This window comes from Natrix helvetica (assembly GCF_964273705.1).
Source record: "Natrix helvetica genome assembly, chromosome: 1".
NCBI lineage: Eukaryota > Metazoa > Chordata > Lepidosauria > Squamata > Natricidae > Natrix > Natrix helvetica.
The window spans coordinates 339,610,427-339,635,615 of NC_138548.1; the positions used below are offsets into that span (position 1 = coordinate 339,610,427).

General features: G+C 40.3%; 1 protein-coding gene across 1 annotated transcript in view; it reads left to right on the forward strand.

The window, feature by feature from the left end:
- LOC309383408 (uncharacterized protein) overlaps window positions 1-21,395 on the forward strand; it is a 44,703-nt gene extending 23,308 nt beyond the window's left edge. Inside the window, exons 3-5 of the mRNA XM_081935928.1 lie at window positions 13,436-13,503; window positions 16,184-16,313; window positions 16,825-21,395. Of these exons, the coding sequence (XP_081792054.1) occupies window positions 13,436-13,503; window positions 16,184-16,313; window positions 16,825-18,362 (1,736 nt within the window). The 3' untranslated portion in view covers window positions 18,363-21,395. The remainder of the gene's footprint in view (window positions 1-13,435; window positions 13,504-16,183; window positions 16,314-16,824) is intronic.
- Window positions 21,396-25,189: the final 3,794 nt, after the last annotated feature.

A 25,189-nucleotide genomic window follows, 5' to 3' on the forward strand; every position in this document is an offset into this window, starting at 1 on the left:
AACCCACTTTTTTCTACTTTATCTAGTAGTAGGTTATGGTCTACCTTATCAAAAGCCTTACTGAAGTCCAAGTAAACTATATCAACGGCATTCCTCTGGTCCACTAATTTTGTCACATTATCGAAGAATGCAATAAGATTAGTCTGGCATGATCTGTTTTTAACAAATCCATGTTGGCTTTTGGATATTACTTTGTTTGCTTCTAGGTGTTCGCAAATTCGTTGCTTGATTATTTTTTCCAGAATCTTTCCTGGTATTGAGGTCAGGCTGATAGGTCTGTAGTTTCCTGAATCTAATTTTTTCCCTTTTTTGAAGATGGGAACCACATCAGCTCTTTTCCAGTCCTCTGGTAGTTCCCCGGTGTTCCAGGATCTCTGAAAGATATAATTAATAATATCTAATAAAATGAAATTCAATGGTGAAAAGAGTAAGGTTCTACATTTAGGCAACAAAAACGGAATGCACAGGTACAGTATAGGTGATACCTTACTCAGTAGTAGTAACTGTTAAAGGGATCTTGGAGTCCTAGTGGACAACCATTTAAATATGAGCCAGCAGTGTGCAGCAGCTGCCAAAAAAGCCAACACAGTTCTAGGCTGCATCAACAGAGGGATAGAATCAAGATCACGTGAAGTGTTAATACCACTTTATAATGCCTTGATAAGGCCACACTTGGAATACTGCATTCAGTTCTGGTCGCCACGATGTAAAAAAGATGTGGAGACTCTAGAAAGAGTGCAGAGAAGAGCAACAAAGATGATTAGGGGACTGGAGACTAAAACATATGAAGAACGGTTGCAGGAACTTGGTATGTTTAGCTTAAGAGAAAGAAGGACTAGGGGAGACATGATAGCATTATTCCAATATCTCAGAGGTTGCCACAAAGAAGAGGGAGTCAAACTATTCTCCAAAGCACCTGAGGGTAGAACAAGAAGCAATGGGTGGAAACTAATCAAGGAGAGAAGCAACTTAGAAATGAGGAGAAATTTCCTGACAGTGAGAACAATTAATCAGTGGAACAGCTTGCCTCCAGAAGTTGTGAATGCCCCAACACTGGAAGTCTTTAAGAAGATGTTGGATAGCTATTTGTCTGAAACGGTATAGGGTTTCCTGCCTAGGCAGGGGGTTGGACTAGAAGACCTCCAAGGTCCCTTCCAACTCTACTATTGTATTGTATTGTATTGTAATTCAGTGGTTCTGAGATCTCGTCTGCTAGTTCCTTCAGAACCCTGGGGTGTAATCCATCCGGTCCTGGTGATTTGAACTCGTCTAGGGTAGATAGGTGCTCACTTACCATTTTCTTCCCTATTTCAATTTGTGTTCCTAATCTGATTTTTGTGGTGCTGCTTTTGATAGGTTGGACTGTTTTATCCCTTTGTGTAAAGACAGATGCAAAACATGAGTTAAATAGTTCTGCTTTCTCCCTGTTGCTTGTCACCTTCTTGCCACTTTCTCCTAGCAATGTGTCAGCGTTCCAAATATCATGCAGAATTAAATCATTGTCCAAGGCAAAGTGATCCTTAAACCTCCAATTTAATAAGACAGGCATTTTGGCATTATGCTGTTAAATTTCAACTCTAACGTACATCCTGTGAGTTCACCCAGTTAAAAGTTCATCATCTATCCCCACACCCCATAATTCATCACATGGTCCAATCTTCATCTTCCACGCTGGCATGTACACCCCTCTTTTTCCGGCCAGGTGTCGAGGTGCGGAGACAAAAGACGACCTTGAGCTTCTAAGAAAATCCATAACAATACATTCCACAATCCTACTCCTTTCTATTCCCCCCCTCCCAACTACTACACTATTGAAACAGCATAGAAAATTACAAGAAAGTGTGGCAGGCCAAAGATCCTAAAGAGAACATAACTACAGGCCTGACACAACGGACCAATTGTTTCCTTAACTTTTTTCTTGTTTTTAACATATTGGAAGAAGCTTTTTTTGTTAATTTTTACTTTTGTGGAAAGCCTTTCTTCATTGTGAGCCTTAGCTTTCCTCACTTCATCTTTACAGGCTCGGGCTATTTGCTGATATTCTGCCTTAGTTATGCCCCCCTCCTTCCACTTGTTATACTTACCTTTTTTGTCTTTCAGTTTGTCAGATAGTTCTTTATGCAGCCATGCTGGTTTCTTTTGGGAGCTGTTATTTTTCTTCTTCATTGGTATTGTGCTAGACTGGGCTTTTGTAATCTCATTTTTCAAAATTTCCCAAGCTTCTTGAGTTGTTTTCCCCTTGAGGATTCTCATCCATGGAATTTTTCCCAAGCTCTCTCTAAGTTTATTGAAATTAGCTTTCTTAAAGTCCAAGACTCTAGTTTGACTTTGTTCTACTACTTGTGTTTGGATAATGTTGAATTCCAATATTGCATGGTCACTTGCCCCAAGGGTTCCTATGGCTTCAACACCTTCTATCATTTCCTCTCTGTTAGTGAGAATTAAGTCCAATATGGCTGATCCCCTTTGCACAGGCTAAGAATTGTCTTCAATGGAAAACATTCTCCATGTTCTTATTTACTGTCCAGCCAATGGCTCAGACTACTAGCAGCTTCCTTGCAATCTGAGGAGGAGCAGAGTCTCTGGGTATTAATGGAACACCACACAGACCTCTGGTTGAGCTCTCCCAGCACTTTCATGAAGGTGTTGAGGATGAACAGGATTGCTCCTTGTTAGGACAACAGAAGCCATTTCATAAAATACTTTCCTTCTATAAAGGCAGGAAGAGTTTAAAGGCCTTCAGTGTCTTGAGAGAATCAACTCGTAGGTGGGCCTTGGAAAACCCACCAATCAGGGACACTATCCAAGGAAGGGTTAGTGTCACTGATTGCTGAGTTTTCCGAGGCCCACCTGCCAGTTGATTCTCTCAAGTCACTGAGGACCTTTTGATTGTGGATGGATGGATTAATAGATCCAGAATGAAGAGTATTTTGATGAGGGCTGGCTGCCTGTTTGGTAGACCAGTTGGTCCAGAAGAAAACAAGACTTATTTAACCTGAATGGCACTGAAAGTCCTACAGAATCATTCAAGTTGATAAAACCTGCCTAAAATCTTTCTTTAGTCAAATGCTTTTTGTTCTGTCAATTTTGTCATCTAAACCACAGATCCTTACTTAGCATAGCCATTTATCTTAATGTCTATGTTTGCTATATAAAATTCTCAATAATAGGAAAGATCCTTCAGTACTTCCTTGGTCTGTTCTGATTTTTTTTTCCTTTCAGGAGGTTCTTCTGCCCTTTGAGGAGGTGGCTGTTTATTTCTCTGAGGAGGAGGGGTCTCAGTTGGATCCCCACCAAAAAGCTCTGCATTGGGAAGTCATGCTGGAGAATTATAAGAATGTGGCCTCTCTTGGTAAGGGTTTCCCATTCTCCCTCAGAGAATTCAGGGAGACATTTTTTAGTTAGATGCCATTAACTAGTTCTTATGAAAATATTTAAAAATTGATATCTTCAGAGGGAGTAGGGAAATTTCTGTTTTTCTACTGCTCCTGGGAAGGAAATAGGTCTATGGCATTTTGCTTAGATATAACCTATCTAATTTATATTTCTATTTAAACAATTTATGACAAAGTAATTCCTTGGTTTGAGGTAATGCCAAACTTCTTCACACAGATTTCAACTATTTTTGCCCAGATGCTTCCATATCAGTCCTATCAAGACTTGCCATTCAGGTTTTTTTACTTTAATGTCTTTTCCAAGGTTTTATGCCCTATCAACAGAGATATAATCATTTCGCTAACCTTTCTCCCACTTTCATTTCTTTCCCTTTCAAGATGAGAATGAGAATAAAGACTCTGCAGAACCAATCAAAGTGTTCAGAAAAGGAGATGTAATAGAGAAACCTGCCATTCAAACAGAATTCCAAAGGCAGGAGAGAAACCTGTCAAATAACTAGAATAAGGAAAGATCATCTCCTTCGATTGTTGCTCAGATGCAGGACTTTATTGATCAACAAGAAAACCTGAACAACAAATATATTGAGAAAGGTGTAAGAATCTTCAAAGACACATTAGATGTGAATGGACCCTGTCCATCACAAGCCAAAGGCGGAGCTAATATAGGCAAAGACAAAGGAAAAAATTACAGTTGGATGTTCACACTTTCTCAAGAAAATGGGTCTCTTGAGTCACAGAAAAGTTTTCACATGGGAGAGAAGACAAATAAATGCAATGAAGATGGAAACAAGACTGTTAATAAAAGGACATCCAGAAGGGAGAAGTATGTATGGAGTGTGGAAAGAGCTTCAGAACAAGCAGTGCACTTACATCCCATCAAAGGATCCACACAGGGGAGAAGCCATATAAATGCGTGGAGTGTGGAAAGGGCTTCAGAACAAGCAGTGAATTTACACGCCATCAAAGGATCCACACAGGGGAGAAGCCATATAAATGCATGGAGTGTGGAAAGGACTTCAGCACACCCCATAGTCTTATTTCGCATAACACGTTTCATGTACTGGAGAATCCCCAAACAATGATTAATTTGGATGGGAATGTATGCTAATTGTTGATTTCATGGATTCTTTGTATGGATTTACAATTTACAGACTGAACTCTGGAAAGGGTTTTTTCTGCGGTTCACCCATCTGACAGCCGGAGAAAGATGAATTTAGTAATGAAAAAAGAAACAATGGACACTTGTCATTATAGTTATGATTTTGACTTTTTAGAAATGTATCTGTATATACAATATATAGGAGTGTCAGATTGGTGGCTCTTGAGCCAGTTGTGTCACGTGCAGGATACGCCCACCCCAGCCCCCGCGAATAAGGAAACTTGCAATGCGTCACGTACAGCACCAGAAAACCAAAAACAATCTTGCCGCTACACTGACTGCCAAAATGACCGGATCTTGTTTGGCCATGAAGAGTGAACTGGGTTTAAACTCCATGTGCAGCTTTGGGCACTTAGATATCTCTCTACACCAGGGATGTCAAACTCTATTTCATTGAGGGCCGCATCAGGTTTGTCTTTTACCTCAGGGGGCCAGGATGGGTGTGGCCAGCTGGATGTCACTTGTGTCAATCGCTGATGTGGCTTGAGCCCTCTGCCAATGAAAATGGAGCTCGGGACAGTCACACATGGCCCTTACATGCTCCCTTTTTGACTGCGACAGCCTCCTGCAACTCTCTGCCCACGAAAATGGAGCTTGCAAGGGCCGTGTTCCTCCTGAACATGTGGCCCTCCTGAGCTCCTTTTTTGCTGGCAAAGGCAACGCAAGTCGGTCCTTTGTTATTTGCAGGGTGGATCCATGGGCCAGTTCTAACCACACCCGGGCCTTGATTTTGACACCTCTGCTCTATGATATCGGTGTCAATATTCAAAGAAACATGCAGTTCTTTGGCTGCCCCAAAACGTTGGTGCCTCTGTCTGAACTAATGTTTTTAAAGGGCCTCAAATAGCAATAAAACACCTGAGGGCATTTATGAAGCTAGAAGTGTCCATACTCAATAACTTCAATGTGGACAGCTCTAATGGTCATACAGATGAATAAGGCTGCCCACCTCTCACTGTTTGCTTCACACTCTCTAATGTGATGTGTGGTCATACACCAGGAGCCCAAGAAATCAAGACCAATATTAATGAAAGGAGGATTTGTGCTGAGTCTGTCGGCTGGAAGATCAACCACATTTTTTCTTTGTAACCTACCATGCAGCTTATGACAAGTAATACACCCAAAGACTACCTACTCGCACCTCTTTTAGCTCCAACTATCCACAAACCAGAGGTTCTTATAGCTTCTTCTATACATAGTCATCCTTGATGTTTGACTTGATGGTGAAAGTGCAGCACAAACAAAGAAGCAATGTGATGATTGCCAGGAGGGTTTTTCTCTTTTTCTTCCTTAAGGCAGCCACCTACTCCCAAAAGACCATTTTGACCGAGAAACGGGTCAGGTTTCCTCAGGGAGCTCTCTCTAGGGATAAGTCTTTAGTTTAGCATACAGTGAATTTCTTGGGATAGGTTTCAGACTGCACAGCGTGCACAGTTTTGCCCATAACAAATCCAATGTGACATCGTGTTTTAGTATCTATTGTTTTTAAGTAAGTAACAGCAGCTATAGAGACATCAGAAAATATACAGAGCTTTTGGCTTTGTATCTCTCTAAAGCAGGTTTATCAAGCTCAATTTATTGAGGGCCTCATCAGCATTATGGTTGCTCTCCAGTTGCATGTAAGATTATGATGACTCAGTGCCAGGTGGGCATGGCTGGGTAGGCATGGCTGGGTGGTCGCAGTCAGATCATCAAGACTAGGTGAGTATGGGTGGCTCGACATGGCTGGCTGGACGCTGCTCACTGGGCACAGCTGACTTGGGATAGGAGAAAGTTTGCAGGAAGCAGTTTCCTCCAAGTCCAACTTCTGCCTTGAGAGATCGTTGGAGAGGAAGAGGGAATGGGGAGGGGGGTTATGTTCTGTCCCCACTGCACCTTAGTCTGTGTGCAGCTCGACAGGCAGCTAAACCCGCCTATCCTCCAATAAAACAGACCGTGTGTGTAGATCTGAATGCTTTATTGAAAGAACAGGATATGGTGAAACGGGCGGAAATAGGTATACATACAATGAGAACAAATACAAGATAGAGAGTATTAAGTTACTGCTAAACATAAGGAATAAATACAAGCTATTTATTTTTTAAAAAAAATATTTTATTGAACAGTTTTTTTAAAAAAAGTGAAAAAGAAAAAAAATATTTTTTGCAATTTCCTTCTCTCAAACATTTCCATCTTGTTATGCATCAATCTAAATCTCACCAACGATGCTCTGGGTTTGTCCTTGGATGACCATGTTCCACAGGTTAAGGTGGGTTCTGCCTTCTCCAAATTTTGAGGGAAATGGAGTCTGGCTTCTCAGTGTGCACTTGGTTTGAGAGTGCGGGGTGATGGTTAAATGGGTAGAATCAGCTTTAAACAATATATTTGGGGCATATTGTCTCTCTTCTTAAGTCTAAATTGGATTTAAATAAAATTAATTAAATATCAATGGTGTGGTTATGTTCTAGTCATGTATTATACTTGTATATTAAACTCTTTAGCTGCTTTAAAGAAGATATTTGGAGGGGGCATATTTCAGGATTTGAGAGCAGATGCAGGAACAGGATAAGTCTAATCTAAGGAAGAGAAGGATTAGGAATGACATAACAGAAGCCTTTCAATACTGAGGGGCTACCACGGATAAGAAGAGGTCAATCTATTCTCCAAAGAACCAACGGCAGCATAAGAAATAATGGAGGAAAACCTATCCAAGAGATACCGGTGTTGGAAGAAATGTCCTTCTGGGTTCAGCTCCAAGTGGGGAAAAAGACACTGGAGACATGGAGGCTGCTTGGAAAGATGGTTTTAATGGTGGACAGGACCACATGGCTTGAGTCCTGAACACATGCTTCAATGTTGGTGAAGAAGAAGAGAAGGAAAGACTGAGATGCTGACTTCCTAGTTTTATGCCCTCTCTGGCCTTTGATCTTGATCTTGTGTTCTGATTGGTTGTCAGACTCCCATGGGGCCATGCAGGGGCAACTCTCAAGGCTGCATTTTGAATCCAGGTTTGGTTGAGTTCTCAGATGCCATGTGGGGAGTTGGGTAAAAAAGGCCAATATTATCATGCCTTAATCCCATCACTCTGGAGCTGAAGGGGAGAACTCTTTATTATGTCAAATGAACTAGCTCAAGCTTTAATGGTTCATTGACAAAGTGGGTGGAGGGGCGGGAAGCTACAGAGAGCTATTCTGTCTTTATAATATGTTTCTTTTCACATCCAGAGAAATATTCTGCCTTTTCAATATTTCCTAGGTCAGCGATGGCGAACTTTTTTGGCTCACGAGCCATAAGTGGGGGGAGAGCAGGGGACTCGTGTGCAGATGTGCCGCATACATAATGCAATGCACTACCCCCCAGTGCGCATGCGTGCACTACAGGGGCGATCCCCCCCATTTTTGGTTGCTTTTTTCGCCCTCCCCAGGCTCCAGTGGCTTTATAGGAGCATGGGGAGGGCAAAAACAGCTTCCCCCGCCACCCCAGAAGCTCTCCGGAGGCTTCAGGGACCTTCAGGAGGCTTCCCTGAAGCCTCCGAAACGACCCTCCAAGCAAATCGAAAGTCACTTCCGGTTTGGTTGGAGGGTTGTTTTAAGCGCTCCGAAGGCTTTAGGGACCTTCAAAAGGCTTCCCTGAAGCCTCTGAAGCAGTCAAAACGACCCTCCAAGCAAACTGGAAGTCACTTCCGGTTTGCTCGGAGGGTCATTTTAAGCGCTCCAAAGACTTCAGGGACCTTCAGGAGGCTTCCCTGAAGCCTTCGGAGCGCTCAAAACGACCCTCTGAGCAAACCAGAAGTCCATTCCCGAACTTCCGGTTTGCCCGTACGGCTGTTTTTTTGCACTCCGGAGGCTTCAGGGAAGCTCATGAAGCCTCTGGAGGGCCTCGGGGGGGGGGGAGGCTCTTTTCGCCCTGCCCAAGCTCCTATAAAGCCTTTGGAGCCTGGGGAGGGCAAAAAATGGCTATAAAAAGGGTGAACTCAGCTGGCCAGCGCGCGCATGCACTCTGCCCAGCTGACCAGGCAGCGCCTTGCGTGCCCTGACAAATGGCTCTGCATGCCACCTGTGGCACGCGTGCCATAGGTTCGCCATCACTGTCCTAGGATATTTCATTTTTCTGGGAGGAGGCTGGGTGATAACTTCCTACACCGGTATAAATCACCAGGACCTCATGGATTTCACCTCAGAGTTCTGAAGGAGCGAGCAGATGTTATCTCAGAACAATTGTACCATATCTTTAAAAAATCTGGAGCACTGGGGAACTGCCAGAGGATTGGAAAAGAGCCGATGTGGTTCCCATCTCCCCAAAAAAGTGGGAGGGGAACAGACCCAAGAAATTACGGACTAATCAGTCTAACACCAATATCTGGGAAGATCTATACACAAATGAACTTAAAACTAGTAGCTAACAAAGGGTTGTTAAAAACATCATGCCAAACCAATCTTATTTCATTCTTTAACAAAGTGACTAAATTAGAAGACCAGCTAAATGCTCTGGACGTAGACTTTAGCAAGGCATTTGACAAAGTAGATCACAACCTGCTTCTTCGTAAACTAGAAAAATGTGGGAGTTTAAGCATCCATCCGTCAATCAAAATGCAGCTAATACTGATCTTGGAGCTCTTGTCCAATCCTCTGTTCAAGCAGGAGATCTTATACCATTACAGACAAGTGACTGTCCAATCTCTTCTTAAAAACATTCAGTGATGAAACAGAAGCACCCACCACTTCTGAAGGCAATGTTTTCCACTGGTTAATTGCCCCCGTTATTAGGAAGTTTCTCCTTAATTCCAGGTTGCTTCTCTTCTTGTTTAGTTTCCATCCATTGTTTCTTGTCCTGCACTCTGGTGCTTTGCAAAATAAATTGACCCCCTCCTCATTTTGGCAGCCTCTCAAATACTGGAATGCTGCTATCACGTCCCCCCCAGTCCTTTTTCTCAACACTAGTCAAAGCCAAATCCTTCATGTGTTTTAGTCTCCAGGCATTTAATCATCTTAGTTGCTCTTTTTTGCACTTTTTCTAAAGACTCAACATCTTTTTTGTAATGTGGTGATAAAAACTGGCTGCAGTATTCCAGCTGTGGCCTTTCTAAGGCTTTAGAATGTGATACTAATACGTCACATCATTTTGATTCTATGCCTCTGTTTACGCAACCAAGGATTGTATTAGCTTTTTTGGCTGCTGCCACACACTGCTGACTCACGTTTAACTGATCGTCCACTAAAACACCAGGGTCCCTCTCACAGTTATTGTTTTTGAGCCAGGCTTCACCTAATCACTACTTGTACCTTTGGTTTTTCCTGCCCAGGTGTAAGACCTTGCTTTTCTCCACATTAAATTTCACTTTGTTGCATGGCGCCCATTGTTCAAGCCTGCCAAGATCTTTTGGATCATGAACAGGTCTTCTGGGGCGTTGGCTGCTCCTGCCAAGCTTAGTGTCATCTGCAAATTTGAGGAGGAGCATGAGATGAGGTGTATGATGTCCATTTCTTCTTCTTCTTTTCTTCTGTCTACCATTTCAAATCCTTCTCTATGGAGATCAGAGATCCTGAGGGAAGGAAGCCAGAGGTGGGTTGCTCCTGGTTTGTCCCGGATCAAGCGAACCGGTAGTAGTGGTGGCAGAAGGCTCTGCCCACCCACCAGTACATTTTTGCGCATGGGCAGAAGCGTGCGTGATCACATTCGTGCACACGAGCAAACAGGTAGTAAAAAAATTGGAAACCCACCACTGAAGGAAGATTCCATCAAATCTCCCGGCTTTTATGAGTAGGTTTTTTCCCCCAGGAATATCCAGGTAAGGACAATTCAGGGGGTAATATAAGGTCCTTCTATTCCCCATAGAGATCCCAACTATTTCATCTCTGTGTTCTATAGAATAATTCTTCCTACTTTACGAATTACGCATTTTAAAATTGGGTCTCCCTCACAAGGAAGAGTAGAAAGAAGTTGACCCTTCCTATGGCAGAGCTGAAATAGGTTAAAATTCCAAGTAAAGTAAGAGGAGGAAATTATTTGTATTATGCCTTTCTTTCCTGAGCAACAAAAATTTAATTGAGACTGTTATTCGGATAACAAAAAACAAAAAAAACACCAGTACTTTAAATACAAAATTCTTTAGTAAAGTATAACATTGCCAAAAGCTTCCCGATCAAGGAGCCCATCCTGGCCCCCCATGGGAAACGCACCATCTCTCCTGTTACCATGAGCACCTTCCATGCACAGAAAATCCATCCGGGGCTCCCTCTGCAAAGAGAAAGGATCAGCATGCGCTTCAGCGTTGAGCCACTGCTGCAGGTGGGGAAGGCAGTGACGTCACTACGTCTTGCCTTTCTAGGATGCTGGACTCTCTCTCTCTTTAACCCTTTAAGCTTCGCAGGCCGTTAAAAAGGCTGCAAGGAAGTCTTGAAGGAAAGAGATGGCAAGGGTAAGGGTTTTTGTGTGTGTGTGTGAGTGACTGTGCGTGTGCATATATATCTACCAAGTCAATCTTAGGAGTGGGAGACCCCCAGATCCCATGTTTCTCTGCCGCCCTTTTCCATGATCGTAGCAAAGCAGAGCTCCAGAAGATGCATGCTGCCCCCAGGAAGGATTCCAGATCCCAGAAAGGAAAGGGATCGTCCTTAGCGCCCCATTTCGTGGGAACAGCTCCTGGATAGGGGAGAGGGTGAGCTCGTATGGCAAAACTCAAGCAGGAAGCAAAAACAACTTTGAAAGGAAGAGATGCAAAAGATGATGCCTACATTCTCACTCTGTGCTGGATGACGCTAAACTCGGCTTGGAGCCTCTTGCAACTCAGTTTGTTTGAGGAAGGTAGTGAACCACGTCATCGTGTTAAGCTGTGTGCATTTAATCCTTTATATTTCATAGGAACTGAACCCCTGGATTTGATTGACCTGTTTGTGCTTAGGACACATAGTGTGACCCTGCCCACCTGTGTGAAGGAAGAAAGAGAAATGGAGCAGGGTCAAAGGATTGGCACCTCATTTTTTGTGAACTGAATTTTCATGCTTTGTGAACTTTTTCTGAGTTTTTGTATGTTGTATGTTTTGTGAGCCCTGCTTAAAGGTAAATAGGGAGCTATATTTTTAAAATGCAAGTCTTTCCCTTTGAGTAAAAAAAAAATTAAATTATCCAAAATGCCATATACACTGAAACTTCTTGCTGAAAGTGGCCACTTTACAGGTCAGAAAAATGCTTCCTTCTATGGGGATAAGTGTCGATAAATGGTCCAATCTACTACCTTAGATTTATATTTTTCTTCTATAAGAAAATTGCAAAATGGAGGCCATTTGTTGATCTTCATGTAGAGAAAAAATGATCTCTTTGGCAAAGAGGGCTTAATGGCTTGTTCTGGTATTCCCATGACTAAATGAACATTGCTAGGAATGAAAAAGCATTTGGAGATACACTGGTTTCATTACACCCATTTGGAATTGTGTTACAGGACACAGAGAGAATGGCTGGTCTTCCTTTAGCAAGTGGGGGAAGTGGAAAAGGCCCTTCCGATTCCCAGTCTGGAATCCGTGGGGAGATCTGGGCAAGAACTAGGCAGAAGATGCTGGAAGAAGGAACCATCGTTTCACGAGTTCAGGCCTGGAACTTCAGGAGCGTCCAATATCAGGAGGATGAGGGTCCCCGAGGACTTTGCAGCCGACTCCACTTCTTTTGTAATCAATGGTTGAGACCAGAAAAGCACACAAAAGCGCAGATGCTGGACCTGGTTGTTCTGGAGCAGTTCCTGGCCCTTCTGCCCCTGCAGATGGAGAGCTGGGTGCGGGAGTGTGGAGCAGAGACCAGCTCCCAGGCGGTGGCCCTGGTGGAAGGCTTCCTCCTGAGCCAGGCGGAGGAGAAGAAGGAGCAGGTTGAGTTGCAGGTGAGAGGACTTTTTCTTGGGCCTGAATATAATAATATGTTCAAATTTTTGTATCAATTTTTTGTAGGTTCATTAAGATATAAAATGCAAAAAAATGAAAATAGTAGGAAAGGGGGGAAGGGCAGGGAAAGAAGAGTAGGGTAAAGGGGGAAAAGGAAAAATCATTGAAAATCTGAATCTTTTTAGCACAGTCGAATGAAATGGTAACATTACAGGTTCAATGTTTTACAGTTATACTTAATATGTACTAGCTAATTCTGTATAATAACAAACTTATGTAATAAGTAAAACCCGATCAACGTTTCATTTTTTTCGATCTCAGGAACAAAACTCAGCAAGTTTGGCTTGGTCTTTTCTTTAAGTAAAGCAGTTAATTTTTCCATCTCTTCCATCAGATTTCCCAACGACTTTTCCATTGCGCTTATTAAAATATCCGTCCTCTTTGCAAAGAGCATCCTATCTACTGTCAACATATATAACAGCAAAATTCGAGATTGTTTTTCCATCTCTTTGTCTAGTAAACCTAAAAGAAAAGTCTCTGGTTTGATTTTCATGCCCACTTTGAGAATCTTCGGCAGTATAATATAAATCTTACCCCAGTATTTCTTGGCTTTGTCACAAGTCCAGCAGATTTGGTAAAAAGTTCCTTTTTTATATTTACATTTCAAATGTGTATTTGAAATTCCTTTGAGATTTGAAAAATCTTTGGCAATTTATCAGGTGTTAAGTAGAGGTACACACCACTTCATGATGTGTAATGTTCATTAATTCTTTTTTCCTGGATCCTATTTCAAGTCCTTCGCAATGGAGATCAGAGATTCTGAGACAAAGAGGAATCCGTCAAAACTTCCTCAAGAACTGTCTTTCAGGGGGATCCCTCAGGAAGTTCCAATTCAGGATACCTCAGGAGGTAATATAAGGTCCTTCAACTCCTTTGATAAATGCTAACTTTCTCATCTTCTCTTTCCTCTCCTCTATAGCATGCCTCCTCCCATTTTATTAATTATGCCTTTTGAAATTATGTCTTTCTCACAGGAAAGAATAGAAGGAAGTCGACTCTTTGTTTAGGGGGAGCGGAAACTGTGATTGAATCTCCAACTCAGGTATGAGAAGAACTTTGATTTACTAGATTTCTATTTTTTCCCTCAGGAAATCAGCCGTTGTACATATTAGAGGTAGTCCTTGACTTAGGACCAAAATTGAGCCTACAATTTTTGTTGTTAAATGACACATTTGTTAAGTGAACTTTGCCCCATTTTACGACCTTTCTTGCCACAGGTGTTAAGTGAACCACTGAAGTTAGAAATATGGTTGTTAAGTGGCTTCCCACTTAACTCCCACTGGAACAGTCATAGGTATGAAAAATGGGCATCAGTCATTTTTGTCACTGTCATTTTAAATCCCTAAAAATTGTTGTACGTTGAGGACTACCTGTACTGTCTTCTGCCATTTTCCCCTATTCTTTTGGTTGGAGATTCTTTTTAAGATTTTTGTTAAGAATAGTATTTTAGACACAAAACTCTTTTTGCTAATTATTTCCCTAACTTTTCAATAAATAATGTTTTACAGAATTCTTTATATTAGTCATGATGTCTGCAACTTGTCCTATGAAAAACTGTACAAAAGAGATGGTTTGCATCCATCAAACAAATGAATTACTTGGCATTAAATTCACAGATTCTCTGGATAAACATTTAAACTGAACAGTGCGGACAGATAATTAATTGGTACAGAAAATTTATGTAACTAGCAATCTAAAATTAATAAGGTTATCAGTGCATATAACATAGATGTTTGTGTGGGTAAGAATATCAATCTTGCTGTCAAACAAAATCAAGCATTTAATAATGAGTGCCATACAATCTGCAATCAAACAGGTGGTAAGAAAGTAGGGGAAGTCAGACACAACACAGGTTATGTAGACAGTAAACACAGGGTCAGTCAAAATGGATGCAAATATGTACACCAATGCACAGAGATTGAGGGATAAACAGGGTGAATTCGAAATTTAAGTAAATGAGGGCAAATATGATATTGTTGCCATTACGGAAACTTGGTGGGATGAAACCTACAAATGAAACCTACAGCTGGAGGGATTTAAATTATTTTTTAAAAAATAGACCAAATGAAAGAAATGGTAGAGTTGCACTATATATAAAAATATTTCTCTACTGAAATAGAGCACAACAATGCTGAAAATTGCCTTTAATGCATTTGGGTTAATAGGGGAGGGGGGAAAATAACATTGCTATAGGCCACCCAACCAGAATAAATAGATGAACTTTTTGCTAGTCAGTCAATTAAGGTATGTAGGACGCACATCACAATAGTAATGGTGGATTTTAACTACCCTGACATCCTGGGAGACAAACTCTGCACCAAGTGGAAGGTCAAACAGGTTCCTGATAAACCTATCAGACAACTTTGTTTCCAAAAAAGTAGAGAAGGGAGTCAACCAGATTGGTTTTAATTCTCACTAATAGTGATGAAATGATAGAAGGTGTTGAAGATACAGGAATCTTGTGGGGGAGTGATAATGCAATACTGGAATTTCACATTATGCAAGCAATAGAACAAAGTCTTGGACTTTAAAAGAGCTAATTTCAATAAACTTAGAGAGAGTTTGTGAATGATTCCATGGATGAGAATCTTCAAGGGGAAAACAACTCAAGAAGTTTGGGAAATTTTGAAAAAGTGAGATTATAAAAGCCCAGTCTAGCACAAAACCAAGGAAGAAGAAAAATAACAGCTCTCAAAAGAAATTAGCGTGTCTGCATAAAGAACTCTGATAAATTGAAAGACAAAATGGAAAAGTAAAGAAAAGGGAAAAAGGCAGAATATCAGCAAAAAGCCCAAGCCTGCAAACATGAAGTGAGGAAAGCTAATGAACTAAGGTTTGTGACAAAAAAAGCGTCTTTCAACATGTTAAAAACTAAAAAGAAGTCAAGGACACAATTGATCCATTGGTGGGAGAAAGTGGGAAGAAGGTGACAAGCAACAGGGAGAAAGCAGAACTACTTAACTCGTGTTTTTCATCCGCCTTTACACAAAGGAAAAAAAAACAGTTCCAACTTATCAAAAACAGCACTACAAAAAACAGATTAGGAACACAAGTTAAAATAGGTAAGTGAGCACCTGTCCACCCCAGATGAGAAGAGCAATAAAGCTGATTAGGTGACTGGAGGCTAAAGCATATAAAGAATGGCTGCTGGAATTGGGTATGTCTTTTTTAATGAAAAGAAGGACTAGGGGTGACATGACAGTATAGAGTTTCCTGCCTAAGCAGGAGGTTGGAGTAGAAGACCTCCAAGGTCCCTTCCAACTAAACTATTCTAACCTATCCTACTCTACCCTACCACATCCTACCCTACTCAACACAACCCTACATGGTGCTCCTTTTTTGTAATTATTTGAGTTGAATTTGTGCTAAGAACCTGAAAAATATTTCAATATTCAAACTAGCAAATTTCCATTTTTCCAATGCTTCATTTACAATTAAAACTTTTCTGGCTGTTTGGTAGATCAGTTGATCTAGAAGAAAACGGCTTATTTAACCTGAATGGCACTGAAAGTCCTACAGAATCATTCAAGTTGATAAAAACTGCCTAAAATATTTATTTAGTCAAATGCTTTTTGTTCTGTCAATTTTGCCATCTAAACCACAGATCCTTACTAAGCATAGCCATTTATCTTAATGTCTATGTTTGCTATATAAAATTCTCAATAATAGGAAAGATCCTGCAGTTCTTCCTTGGTCTATTCTGTACTTTTTCCCCCTTTCAGGAGGTTCTTCTGCCCTTTGAGGAAGTGGCTGTTTATTTCTCCGAGGAGGAGTGGTCTCAGCTGTATCCTGACCAAAAAGCTCTGCATTGGGAAGTCATGCTGGAGAATTATAAGAATGTGGCCTCTCTTGGTAAGGGTTTCCTACTCTCCCTCAGAGAGTTCAGAAAGACATTTTCTGGTTAGATGCCATTAGCTAGGTCTTATGAAAACATTTATAAATTGATATCTTCAGAGGGAGAAGGGAAAATTCTGTTTTTTTCGACTGCTCCTAGGAAGGAAATAGGTCTATGGCATTTTGCTTAGATATATCCTATCTAATTTATATTTCTATGTAAACATTTTATGACAAAGTAATTCTTTGGTTTAAGGTAATGCCAAACTTCATCACACAGATTTCAACTACTTTTGCCCAGATGCTTCCAAAGAGTTGCCATTTAGGTTTTTTGACTTAATGTCTTTTCCAAGGTTTTATGCCTCATCAATAGAGATATAATAATTTCTATACCATGCCATTATTAGGATACAAATATGCAGTATATATTAGAATTTGGCACAATACCGGAAGGCAATTAATTTGACTTCTGACAGAGTGATCATTTTCGTTAACCTTCCTCCCACTTTCATTTCTCTTCCCTTTGAAGGTGACAATGAAAATTATAATAAAGACTCTGCAGAACCAATCAAAGTGTTCAGAAAAGGAGATGTAATAGAGAAACCTGCAATTCAAACAGAATTCCAAAGGCAGGAGAGAAACCTGTTGAATAACTGGAATAAGGAAGGCTCATCTCCTTCGATTGTTACTCAGACGCAGGACTTTTCTGATCAACAAGAAAAACGAAAGAAGAAATATATTGAGAAAGGTGTAAGAATCGTGAAAGAGAGATTAGATGTAAATGGACCCTGTCGATCAGAAGCCAAAGGAGGAGCCAATATGGGCAAAGACAGAGGAAAAAAATACAGTTGGATGTTCACACTTTCTCAAGAAAATAGGTCTCTTGAATCACAGAAAAGTTTTCACATGAGAGAGAAGACAAATAAATGCAATGAACATGGAAACAAAACTGTTAATAAAAAGACATCCAGAAGGGAGAAGCCATATAAATGCATGGAGTGTGGAAACGGCTTTATTCAAAACAGTCACCTTATTGCCCATGAAAGGATCCACACAGGGGAGAAGCCATTTAAATGCATGGAGTGTGGAAAGGGCTTCAGAACAAGCAAAGAAGGTGCATCCCATCAAAGGATTCACACAGGCGAGAAGCCTTATAAATGCAAGGAGTGTGGAAAGGACTTCAAAAGTAGCAGTAATCTTAGCTGCCATCAAAGGATCCACACAGGGGAGAAGCCATATAAATGCATGGAATGTGGAAAGAGCTTCAGAATAAGCAGTCAACTTACATCCCATCAAAGGATCCACACAGGGGAGAAGCCACATAAATGCATGCAGTGTGGAAAAGACTTCAGAACAAGGAAAGAACATGCATCCCATCAAAGGATCCACACAGGGGAAAAGCCATATAAATGCATGGAGTGTGGAAAGGGCTTCAGAACAAGCAAAGAACGTGCATCCCATCAAAGGATCCACACAGGCGAGAAGCCTTATAAATGCAAGGAGTGTGGAAAGGACTTCAAAAGTAGCAGTAATCTTAGCTGCCATCAAAGGATCCACACAGGGGAGAAGCCATATAAATGCATGGAATGTGGAAAGAGCTTCAGAAAAAACAATCATCTTACATCCCATCAAAGGATCCACACAGGGGAGAAGCCATATAAATGCATGGAATGTGGAAAGAGCTTCAGAAGAAGCAATCATCTTACATACCATCAAAGGATCCACACAGGGGAGAAGCCATATAAATGCCTGGAGTGTAGAAAGGGCTTTAGCCGAAAGAGCACCCTTATTATCCATCAAAGGATCCACACAGGGGAGAAGCCATATAAATGCATGGAGTGTGGAAAGGACTTCAGAAGAAGCTTTGATCTTACCTGCCATCGAAGGATCCACACAGGGGAGAAGCCATATAAATGCATGGAATGTGGAAAGGACTTCAGAACAAGTAATGAACTTGCAATCCATAAAAGGATCCACACAGGGGCGAAGCCATATAAATGCCTGGAGTGTGGAAAGGGCTTTAGCCAAAAGAGTAAACTTATTACCCATCAAAGGGTCCACACATAGGAGAAGCCAAATAAATGCATGGAGTGTGGAAAGGACTTCAGCACACCCCATACAGTAGTCTTATTTCTCATAACATGATTCATCTCGATGTTCCGAGATCGCCGCCAAAACTTTTATCGCTGTGTGGTCCAATCGGACCTAAACCATCCTGTAGAGACGAACAGGAAGACTACGTTCTGCTGATCACAGGGACATCGCAAAGTCCCTGATTGATCCAGGAGAAGGTCTTTTAGCTGGCGTTAAAAGCTCAGCTCCTAGGCCGACAAAGTAGGGACAGCTCCAAAACGGAAGGAAACGGAAGAGAAAATGTTTACACCTGGTGAGGAATTTTATCCACTTTAAAAGAGACTGCCTATAAAAAACGTAAAGCTAATTTAAATCTAAGAATAAAAGAAATAAGCGGCGGAATAAACTTTGGATAGTTTCGGTCAGTGTGTTATCTTAATTTTTAAACATTATTTTCATGGATGGAATTTATGCAAACCATTTGAAATAAATGGATCAAGTTTTCTTCTTCTATAATCTTTACTATTATTTTCACAACCTACGGACTAAATTTCTCCTTATTCATCAATATTTGTGTCTTTTACTCTTTCTTCTCTATGTCATGTAAGAATTTAACTTTTTTAAAACTTGGAATATTAAAAGATATAAAAAGAACAAAGAGAATTGCAACAATTGTAACAACAAAGGGAGAGATAACACAGCTACTCGAAGACTGGAAACTTGTGTATTGAAAACAAAATACTTTTACTTTCACTACTGATTATCCTGGACTGGAACTTTAAAGACTCACAGTTTATTTATAGAAAGTGATAAGAAGTAAAGCACCATTTGTTTATAGAAATGTTCCTTTGAAGCATATCCTTAACCAGAGATCTCATGGTGAACCTAGGTGTAACCTTGTAAAAATCTTCCAAGTCACAGCAGCAGTGTTTTAACAGCTGGAAACAATGGCTTATTTTCAACAACAGAAAGAAACTGTCAACTTGCAAGAGATAATGTTTGTAATACAGAAACTATCAAATACATTTGAGAAAATGTTTGAAAAATTAGAGCACCTAACAAAAATATGATGAAAAGGATGGAGATGCTTATCAAATGGGAAAATAGAGGGTAGAGTTCCAAGCAATAAAGAGGAAAATGACTACAAAGAAATCAAATCTGCTGACATCTACGGTGATTGATTTCTGTCTGGAAATGGAAAAAGTGGAATATGGAAAGGGGAATTAGATGGATGGGAACTCTACCCTAGATGGCAAGACACAGAAGAAGAAAAAATAAAAAAAACTTATGGACTTAAAGGGAGAAATTTTATTAGTAACACCATTGATAACAACACTGACAATTAAAGACAAGCTGATTAAGAAAAAAGAAGAAGGGCATCGAAATTACATGAGAATCAATAAACAATGAGTTGCAAAGAAGAGTCCATACAAACTTGATTAAGGAGACAATTAGAGGACTGATGCCACAAATGGCAGAAGACATGAGACTGTTTCGCTACTGGAAAGATACAGGCTGATAGATGAAAGTGTTTAATATAAAACTAGTTGGAGTTAGTGAAATTTAGTGACAATAGATATGGTTAAATAAACAATTGAAAATGATTATAATGTATACATATGTATTGGTATAACAAGTAGTAATTGGATATGAATATTGAATGGTACCTATGAAAGGAAGATGAGAAATGGTTTGGTTACATATAAAGATTAATAAAAAAGAACTAAATTATGATAATGGATATAGTCAATTAAAGGAGAGATAATGATAACAATACACTTTCTACAGTATGTAAAGAAAGAGGATTTTTGTGTTGTGTCTGTTTTGAAAAATAAAAATAAAAAACTTTTAATAAAAAAAGGAAATGTTGGACATGTACCTAGATAAATTCAAATACTTTTTGTTAGCAAACAAATATACAGAAATCTCAAATGATAGAAAAAAGACATATCTTTTAATTTTCTGTGGAACTGACGTGTTCGAAACAGCTAGAAACTTGCTAGCACCTGAGAAAATTCATTTCGTGGCATGGGATATATTACGGGCAAAATTAAAAAGCCATTATGCCGCAGTGCCATCCATAATAGCCAAACGATATGCATTTTACCATAGGAATCAAAAAGAAGGTGATACTATTAACCAATATATTGCCTCACTAAGAGCCAATCTCTGGCATCAACCACGTCAGCGAACCAGACATATCCAGCTTAATCAAAGAATTTGCCACAGTATTTGAAGACGGCCTGGGTAAGTACACAGGCAACCCCTTTTCTTTTAATTTAGACCCCCAGATAGCACCCATCTGCTTAAAACCAAGGCGAGTGTCTTTCACTGTCAGGGCAAAGGTAGACGCGGCCCTAGATAAACTTTTAGCACAGGGAATCCTAAAGCCCATAGACCACGCTAAGTGGGAGACGCCTACTGTAATACCAGTTAAACCAGATGGCTCTGTAAGAATATGTGCTGACTATAAGTGTTTGCAGCTCTCAACAGTTAATTGAGCTCTCAACAGTGTCTATCCTGTATAAGTACAGCACTTATTGTACTCACTAGGAAAGGATAAGATTTTTGCAAAATTGGATTTAACTCAGGCCTACCAACAAATCCCTCTGGATGCAACAACTGCCCAAGCACAAACAATTGTGACTCATAGGGGGGCCTTTAAGTGTCATAGGTTACTGTGGGAATGAGAGGAAAGTTATGTAAAAGCATGCATAGAAATTACCATGATCTCAGTAGCTGGTTGTCTTGGAAACCTACAAGCTCACCTAATTAGCAGAACCACATGCGGGAATAAGGGGAAGGTGATGCACAGTCTGTTATCTTTTAGCTCATTAATTCACCAGAGCAAAGGCATGAGTTATCCTTGGCCTGAATAGCATTCTTGATTCACTAGGGAAGATTTGGGGGAGTGAACCGAAAGTAATGTGTTATTGCTAATGTGTTATTGCTCTGTGCTTTGCTTGTAAAAACTTTATAAAAGCCAAATAAACTCTGCGAGAGGCAGACAGATATTTTGGACACAAACTGCGTGATTGATTTCTGAAACCTACATCTGGTGCCGAAACCCGGGAACAAAGACACCCTTCGGGATCAAAGACACCCTTCGGGGGAGCAACAGCCAACATAACTACCTCCTGTCTGGAACAGACCCCAAAGCGCGCTTCGTCCTACGGGGCCCCTCAGAGGTAAGTATGGGTTGCAATCTGCCTCACCAGCAGCAAAAACATGTTCAAGAACTTAAATTCTTGTTACAGAAGTCAGGTGTTACCACACCTGAGGCAGAAATAAGGAAGCTAGTTGGTGAGATAGGGAAACATTGTTTTTGGTACCCTGAAAGGGGAACGCTTCGTTTATGTGACTGGGGAAAAATAGGGCAAACTTTACATCTTGAACCCAGAGTCCCAGTAAAGACATTACAACTATGGTTTCAGTGCCATTATGCAGTGGAAAAATTTGGCTCTAAGGTTTTGGCAGAACAACAATTGACCACAGAGCCTCCACCTAATTGTGAGCAAGTAAAAATTCTTCCCCCAAAATCATCTTTAGTTGGACTTTCAGCTCCTGATGGAGAGGTTAATTCATCTGCTTCTCCACAGTCAGAGGAACAATTAGCAAAAGAGGAGGGGAAGGAAGAAGATATGTTTTCTGTCTGTCCACCTAAATTGATTCCATAAGATCATGAAGTAATTGGTTTAAAGGATTGTTTTCCTTCTATCATTCTTTGCCCTGCTTTGCAAGAAAAGTTTGACTTTACTGCTGGTGAAGAAAAGTCCATCTTCTGTGTGCCTGCCTCTTACCTCCCCCCACCTCCCCCTCTTCAGGAAGAGTCTGTGCCGGTTTATGGCAAGCAGCCCTTCTATAATACCAGGCAAAAGGCTACTGAACTGTCTCCTGATTTTGTTAACAGATTGCAGGATGGTTTAAAACAACAAATAGCTAATTCCGAGTCTCAGATGAAGTTGTTGATGAAATTAGCAAAGGGAAATGCTACTTCCAAATGCCGGAGGGCAATTATTGGTTTTAGGAATGATCCTGAGTTGGCAGAAATGATTAAAGCATGTCAAGATATAGAAACAGCCTCTCATCAGGCTAATTTATTGGCAGCCGCTTTCTCACAAGGCAGCACACCTCAAGGGTTGAAGCTAAAAGCAAAATGCCCAAATATCAGATTTATGTTGTAGAATTGAATCCTTTTCGCAAGCATCATCCATTGGCTTTGGTATATGGATGATATTTTAATTGGGGCCCCAAAGATACCACTAATTGGGTTTCAGAAATACAACATGATTTGGCTGTTTATGGGTTGCAAATTGCCCCAGAAAAAAATACAACTACATGCTCCTTATCTGTATTTGGGTCATAAGATGTTGCATTCCTATTCTGCCCCGGCATTTCTTTGTTTGAAATTGCCTAACGTTATGTCACTAGTTAATTTACAACAGTCATTGGGTACTCTTAATTGGGTAAGGCCATATTTTTCTTTACCGACACATTTATTGAGATTGTTATTTGAATTACTGACCAAAGGAAAACAACCTGGAGATGTTATCGTGATTTCCTCAGCTGCATTTGCCGCAGTTGAGGAGATTAATGATCTTTTGAGCATTCAATTTGTGGATCGCATCCCTCATAGAGATTGTCAGCTAACTCTTTTGATGTTTTTTAAGACAGAAGATTCCGTTTCAAAATGTTTTGCCATTTTTTCAAGCAGTTGTTGAATTAATAACCTTGGATTTGTTGTAGAAATTGGACTGACTTAATTAATATTCTTTTTCCTATTCCAAAATCTGATTTTCCATTTTATTTTCAGAAAAACTTATCTCTTCAGTGTGCTTTAACTGATTAACTAACTATGTGGTCTGTATTTCATATCATTTGCCTAAAGATCTTTGGCTTGCGTGTTTAATGGTTTTTTTTTCCTATTCGTCTTGCTTTTGTTTCTCTGTTTTCGCAACACTGTTGTTCAAGTGGAGGGTGAACGAGAGGAGTGATTGCTTACAAGGACTCTCAGGAAAGTTTCCTACCCTGCAAAACAGTTGTTCCTGCAACACTTAAAATTAGCTGCTACCATTTTAGCTTTTCACATCTTTTCTCAACAAGCTTTTTAACTAAATTTCTGACTTTCATTATGTGTGTCAATTTATTTTTAATTTTCTAGGTATTTACATCACATCCAGGATGGATCTTAACCTTATGGCTTTGTTTTTAACTTTGCAGCAATTATTATGCTCCCATATGCAGTCATTTGTTTTTTCTAGGACCTTTTTCTTTTCTTTTTTTTGACAAAATTTTTTATTGGTTTTACAAAAATTTTTAGGAAAGGGGATAATGGATAAAGTTACAAATTTTGACAGCTACATCATGCAGGAAATGGCACTCCCCCCAATTCTCATAACTTTCACTTATTAGTACATTAAGTAATTACTACCTAGCAGTATTTTGACAGCATATTTTTACCTTATATCTTCAAGTAATTTCAATCTATTTTATGTCAAACAGAAAAAATTCCCTGTATTAGCAATTGCATTATTTTTCTAATTCACTTTTGTGATCTAAGTTTTCTCAGTGTTGCCTCTTCTCCCCCCACCAGCAAGGCTCCGGCACCTCCCGTGTCCTGTGTATCCCGTGTGGTATCATCAGTTTTATCTAGGAGCACTTTGTTTTTTTCCATGAAGGCCTCAGCCTCCATAGTTGTTTTAATTCTAACTCTAGTGTCCTCCCAGAATATCAGCATACCTTCTGGCAGAAGCCATCTAAACCAAACCCCTTTCTGGTATAATTTCTTCGCTAAAAGCGAATATTTTTTTCTTTTATCTCTGACTTTCTTTGGGATTTGTTTCAGGATGACTATCTCTCTATCCTTGTATTTTAACACTTGCCCCCTTTGTGCACTCAGAATCTCATCTCTTGTAGTCTTTCTAAGAAATTTAATGTGAACCTTCCTTGGAACATTGTGTGTTCTAGCGTAAGCTGAATTGACTCTATAGACCAGGTCAATATCCCATCCCAGCTGTTGTCTGTCTTTTTAAATATATTCAGCCAATAACTTTGTCATAATTTCCCTCAAATCTTCATCATCAGCCTCAATTACATTTTGAAATCTAAGAAAAAAAGACATCCTTTCAAACTCCATTTTATGTGATGGTTCTCAAGTTCTTGGTTTCCTCTCTGGACCCCCCTCACCTCCCCCCTCATCTCGGCCGTCCCCTCCTCCAAAACTTCCAGTCTTTGCATATTTTGAGCTGTTCAGTTTTGATTTTCTCTGAGTTGTTTGTTCATTTCTTTTAGTTGATTCTTCAATTCCTCCTGCCCCTTTAAAATCTTTTGAAGCATCTGTTGGGTTAGGTCCTCCTCCGGAGGCTTGGGCTGTAACAGAGATGTTAGTGTCTGTTGCCCACTGGGGCTGGACGTTGAGGATGTTGGAGCAGAACCAGCGAAGCCTGGTTTCCCAGGTGGTGGTCTTTTCGGTGCCATTTTGATAAAGAGAGCTCAGAGATGTCTATGTCAATACAGTGAGAAGGCAACTGTAAAAGTGGATAGCCAAGAGAGATCACGAGGCAGGCAGTCCAGGCAAATAAAGACCTTTTCTATAGTTCAAATCCAGACAATAAAGTCCATTGTTCCAAGTCCAAAGTATAGTATATCAAGAGATATCTCTGAGTGTCACGGAGACAAAGACAAAATGCCAGCAGTTTCTGTGGGTGGAGTCAAATTTCAGAGTACATGAAGACAGCGAAAGTGTGCCATCTTGCCTTGCCAGCACCGGGATCAGAAGGCAACAAACCAAAAGTTTTCAAAGTTTTCAAAAAAAGTCAGAT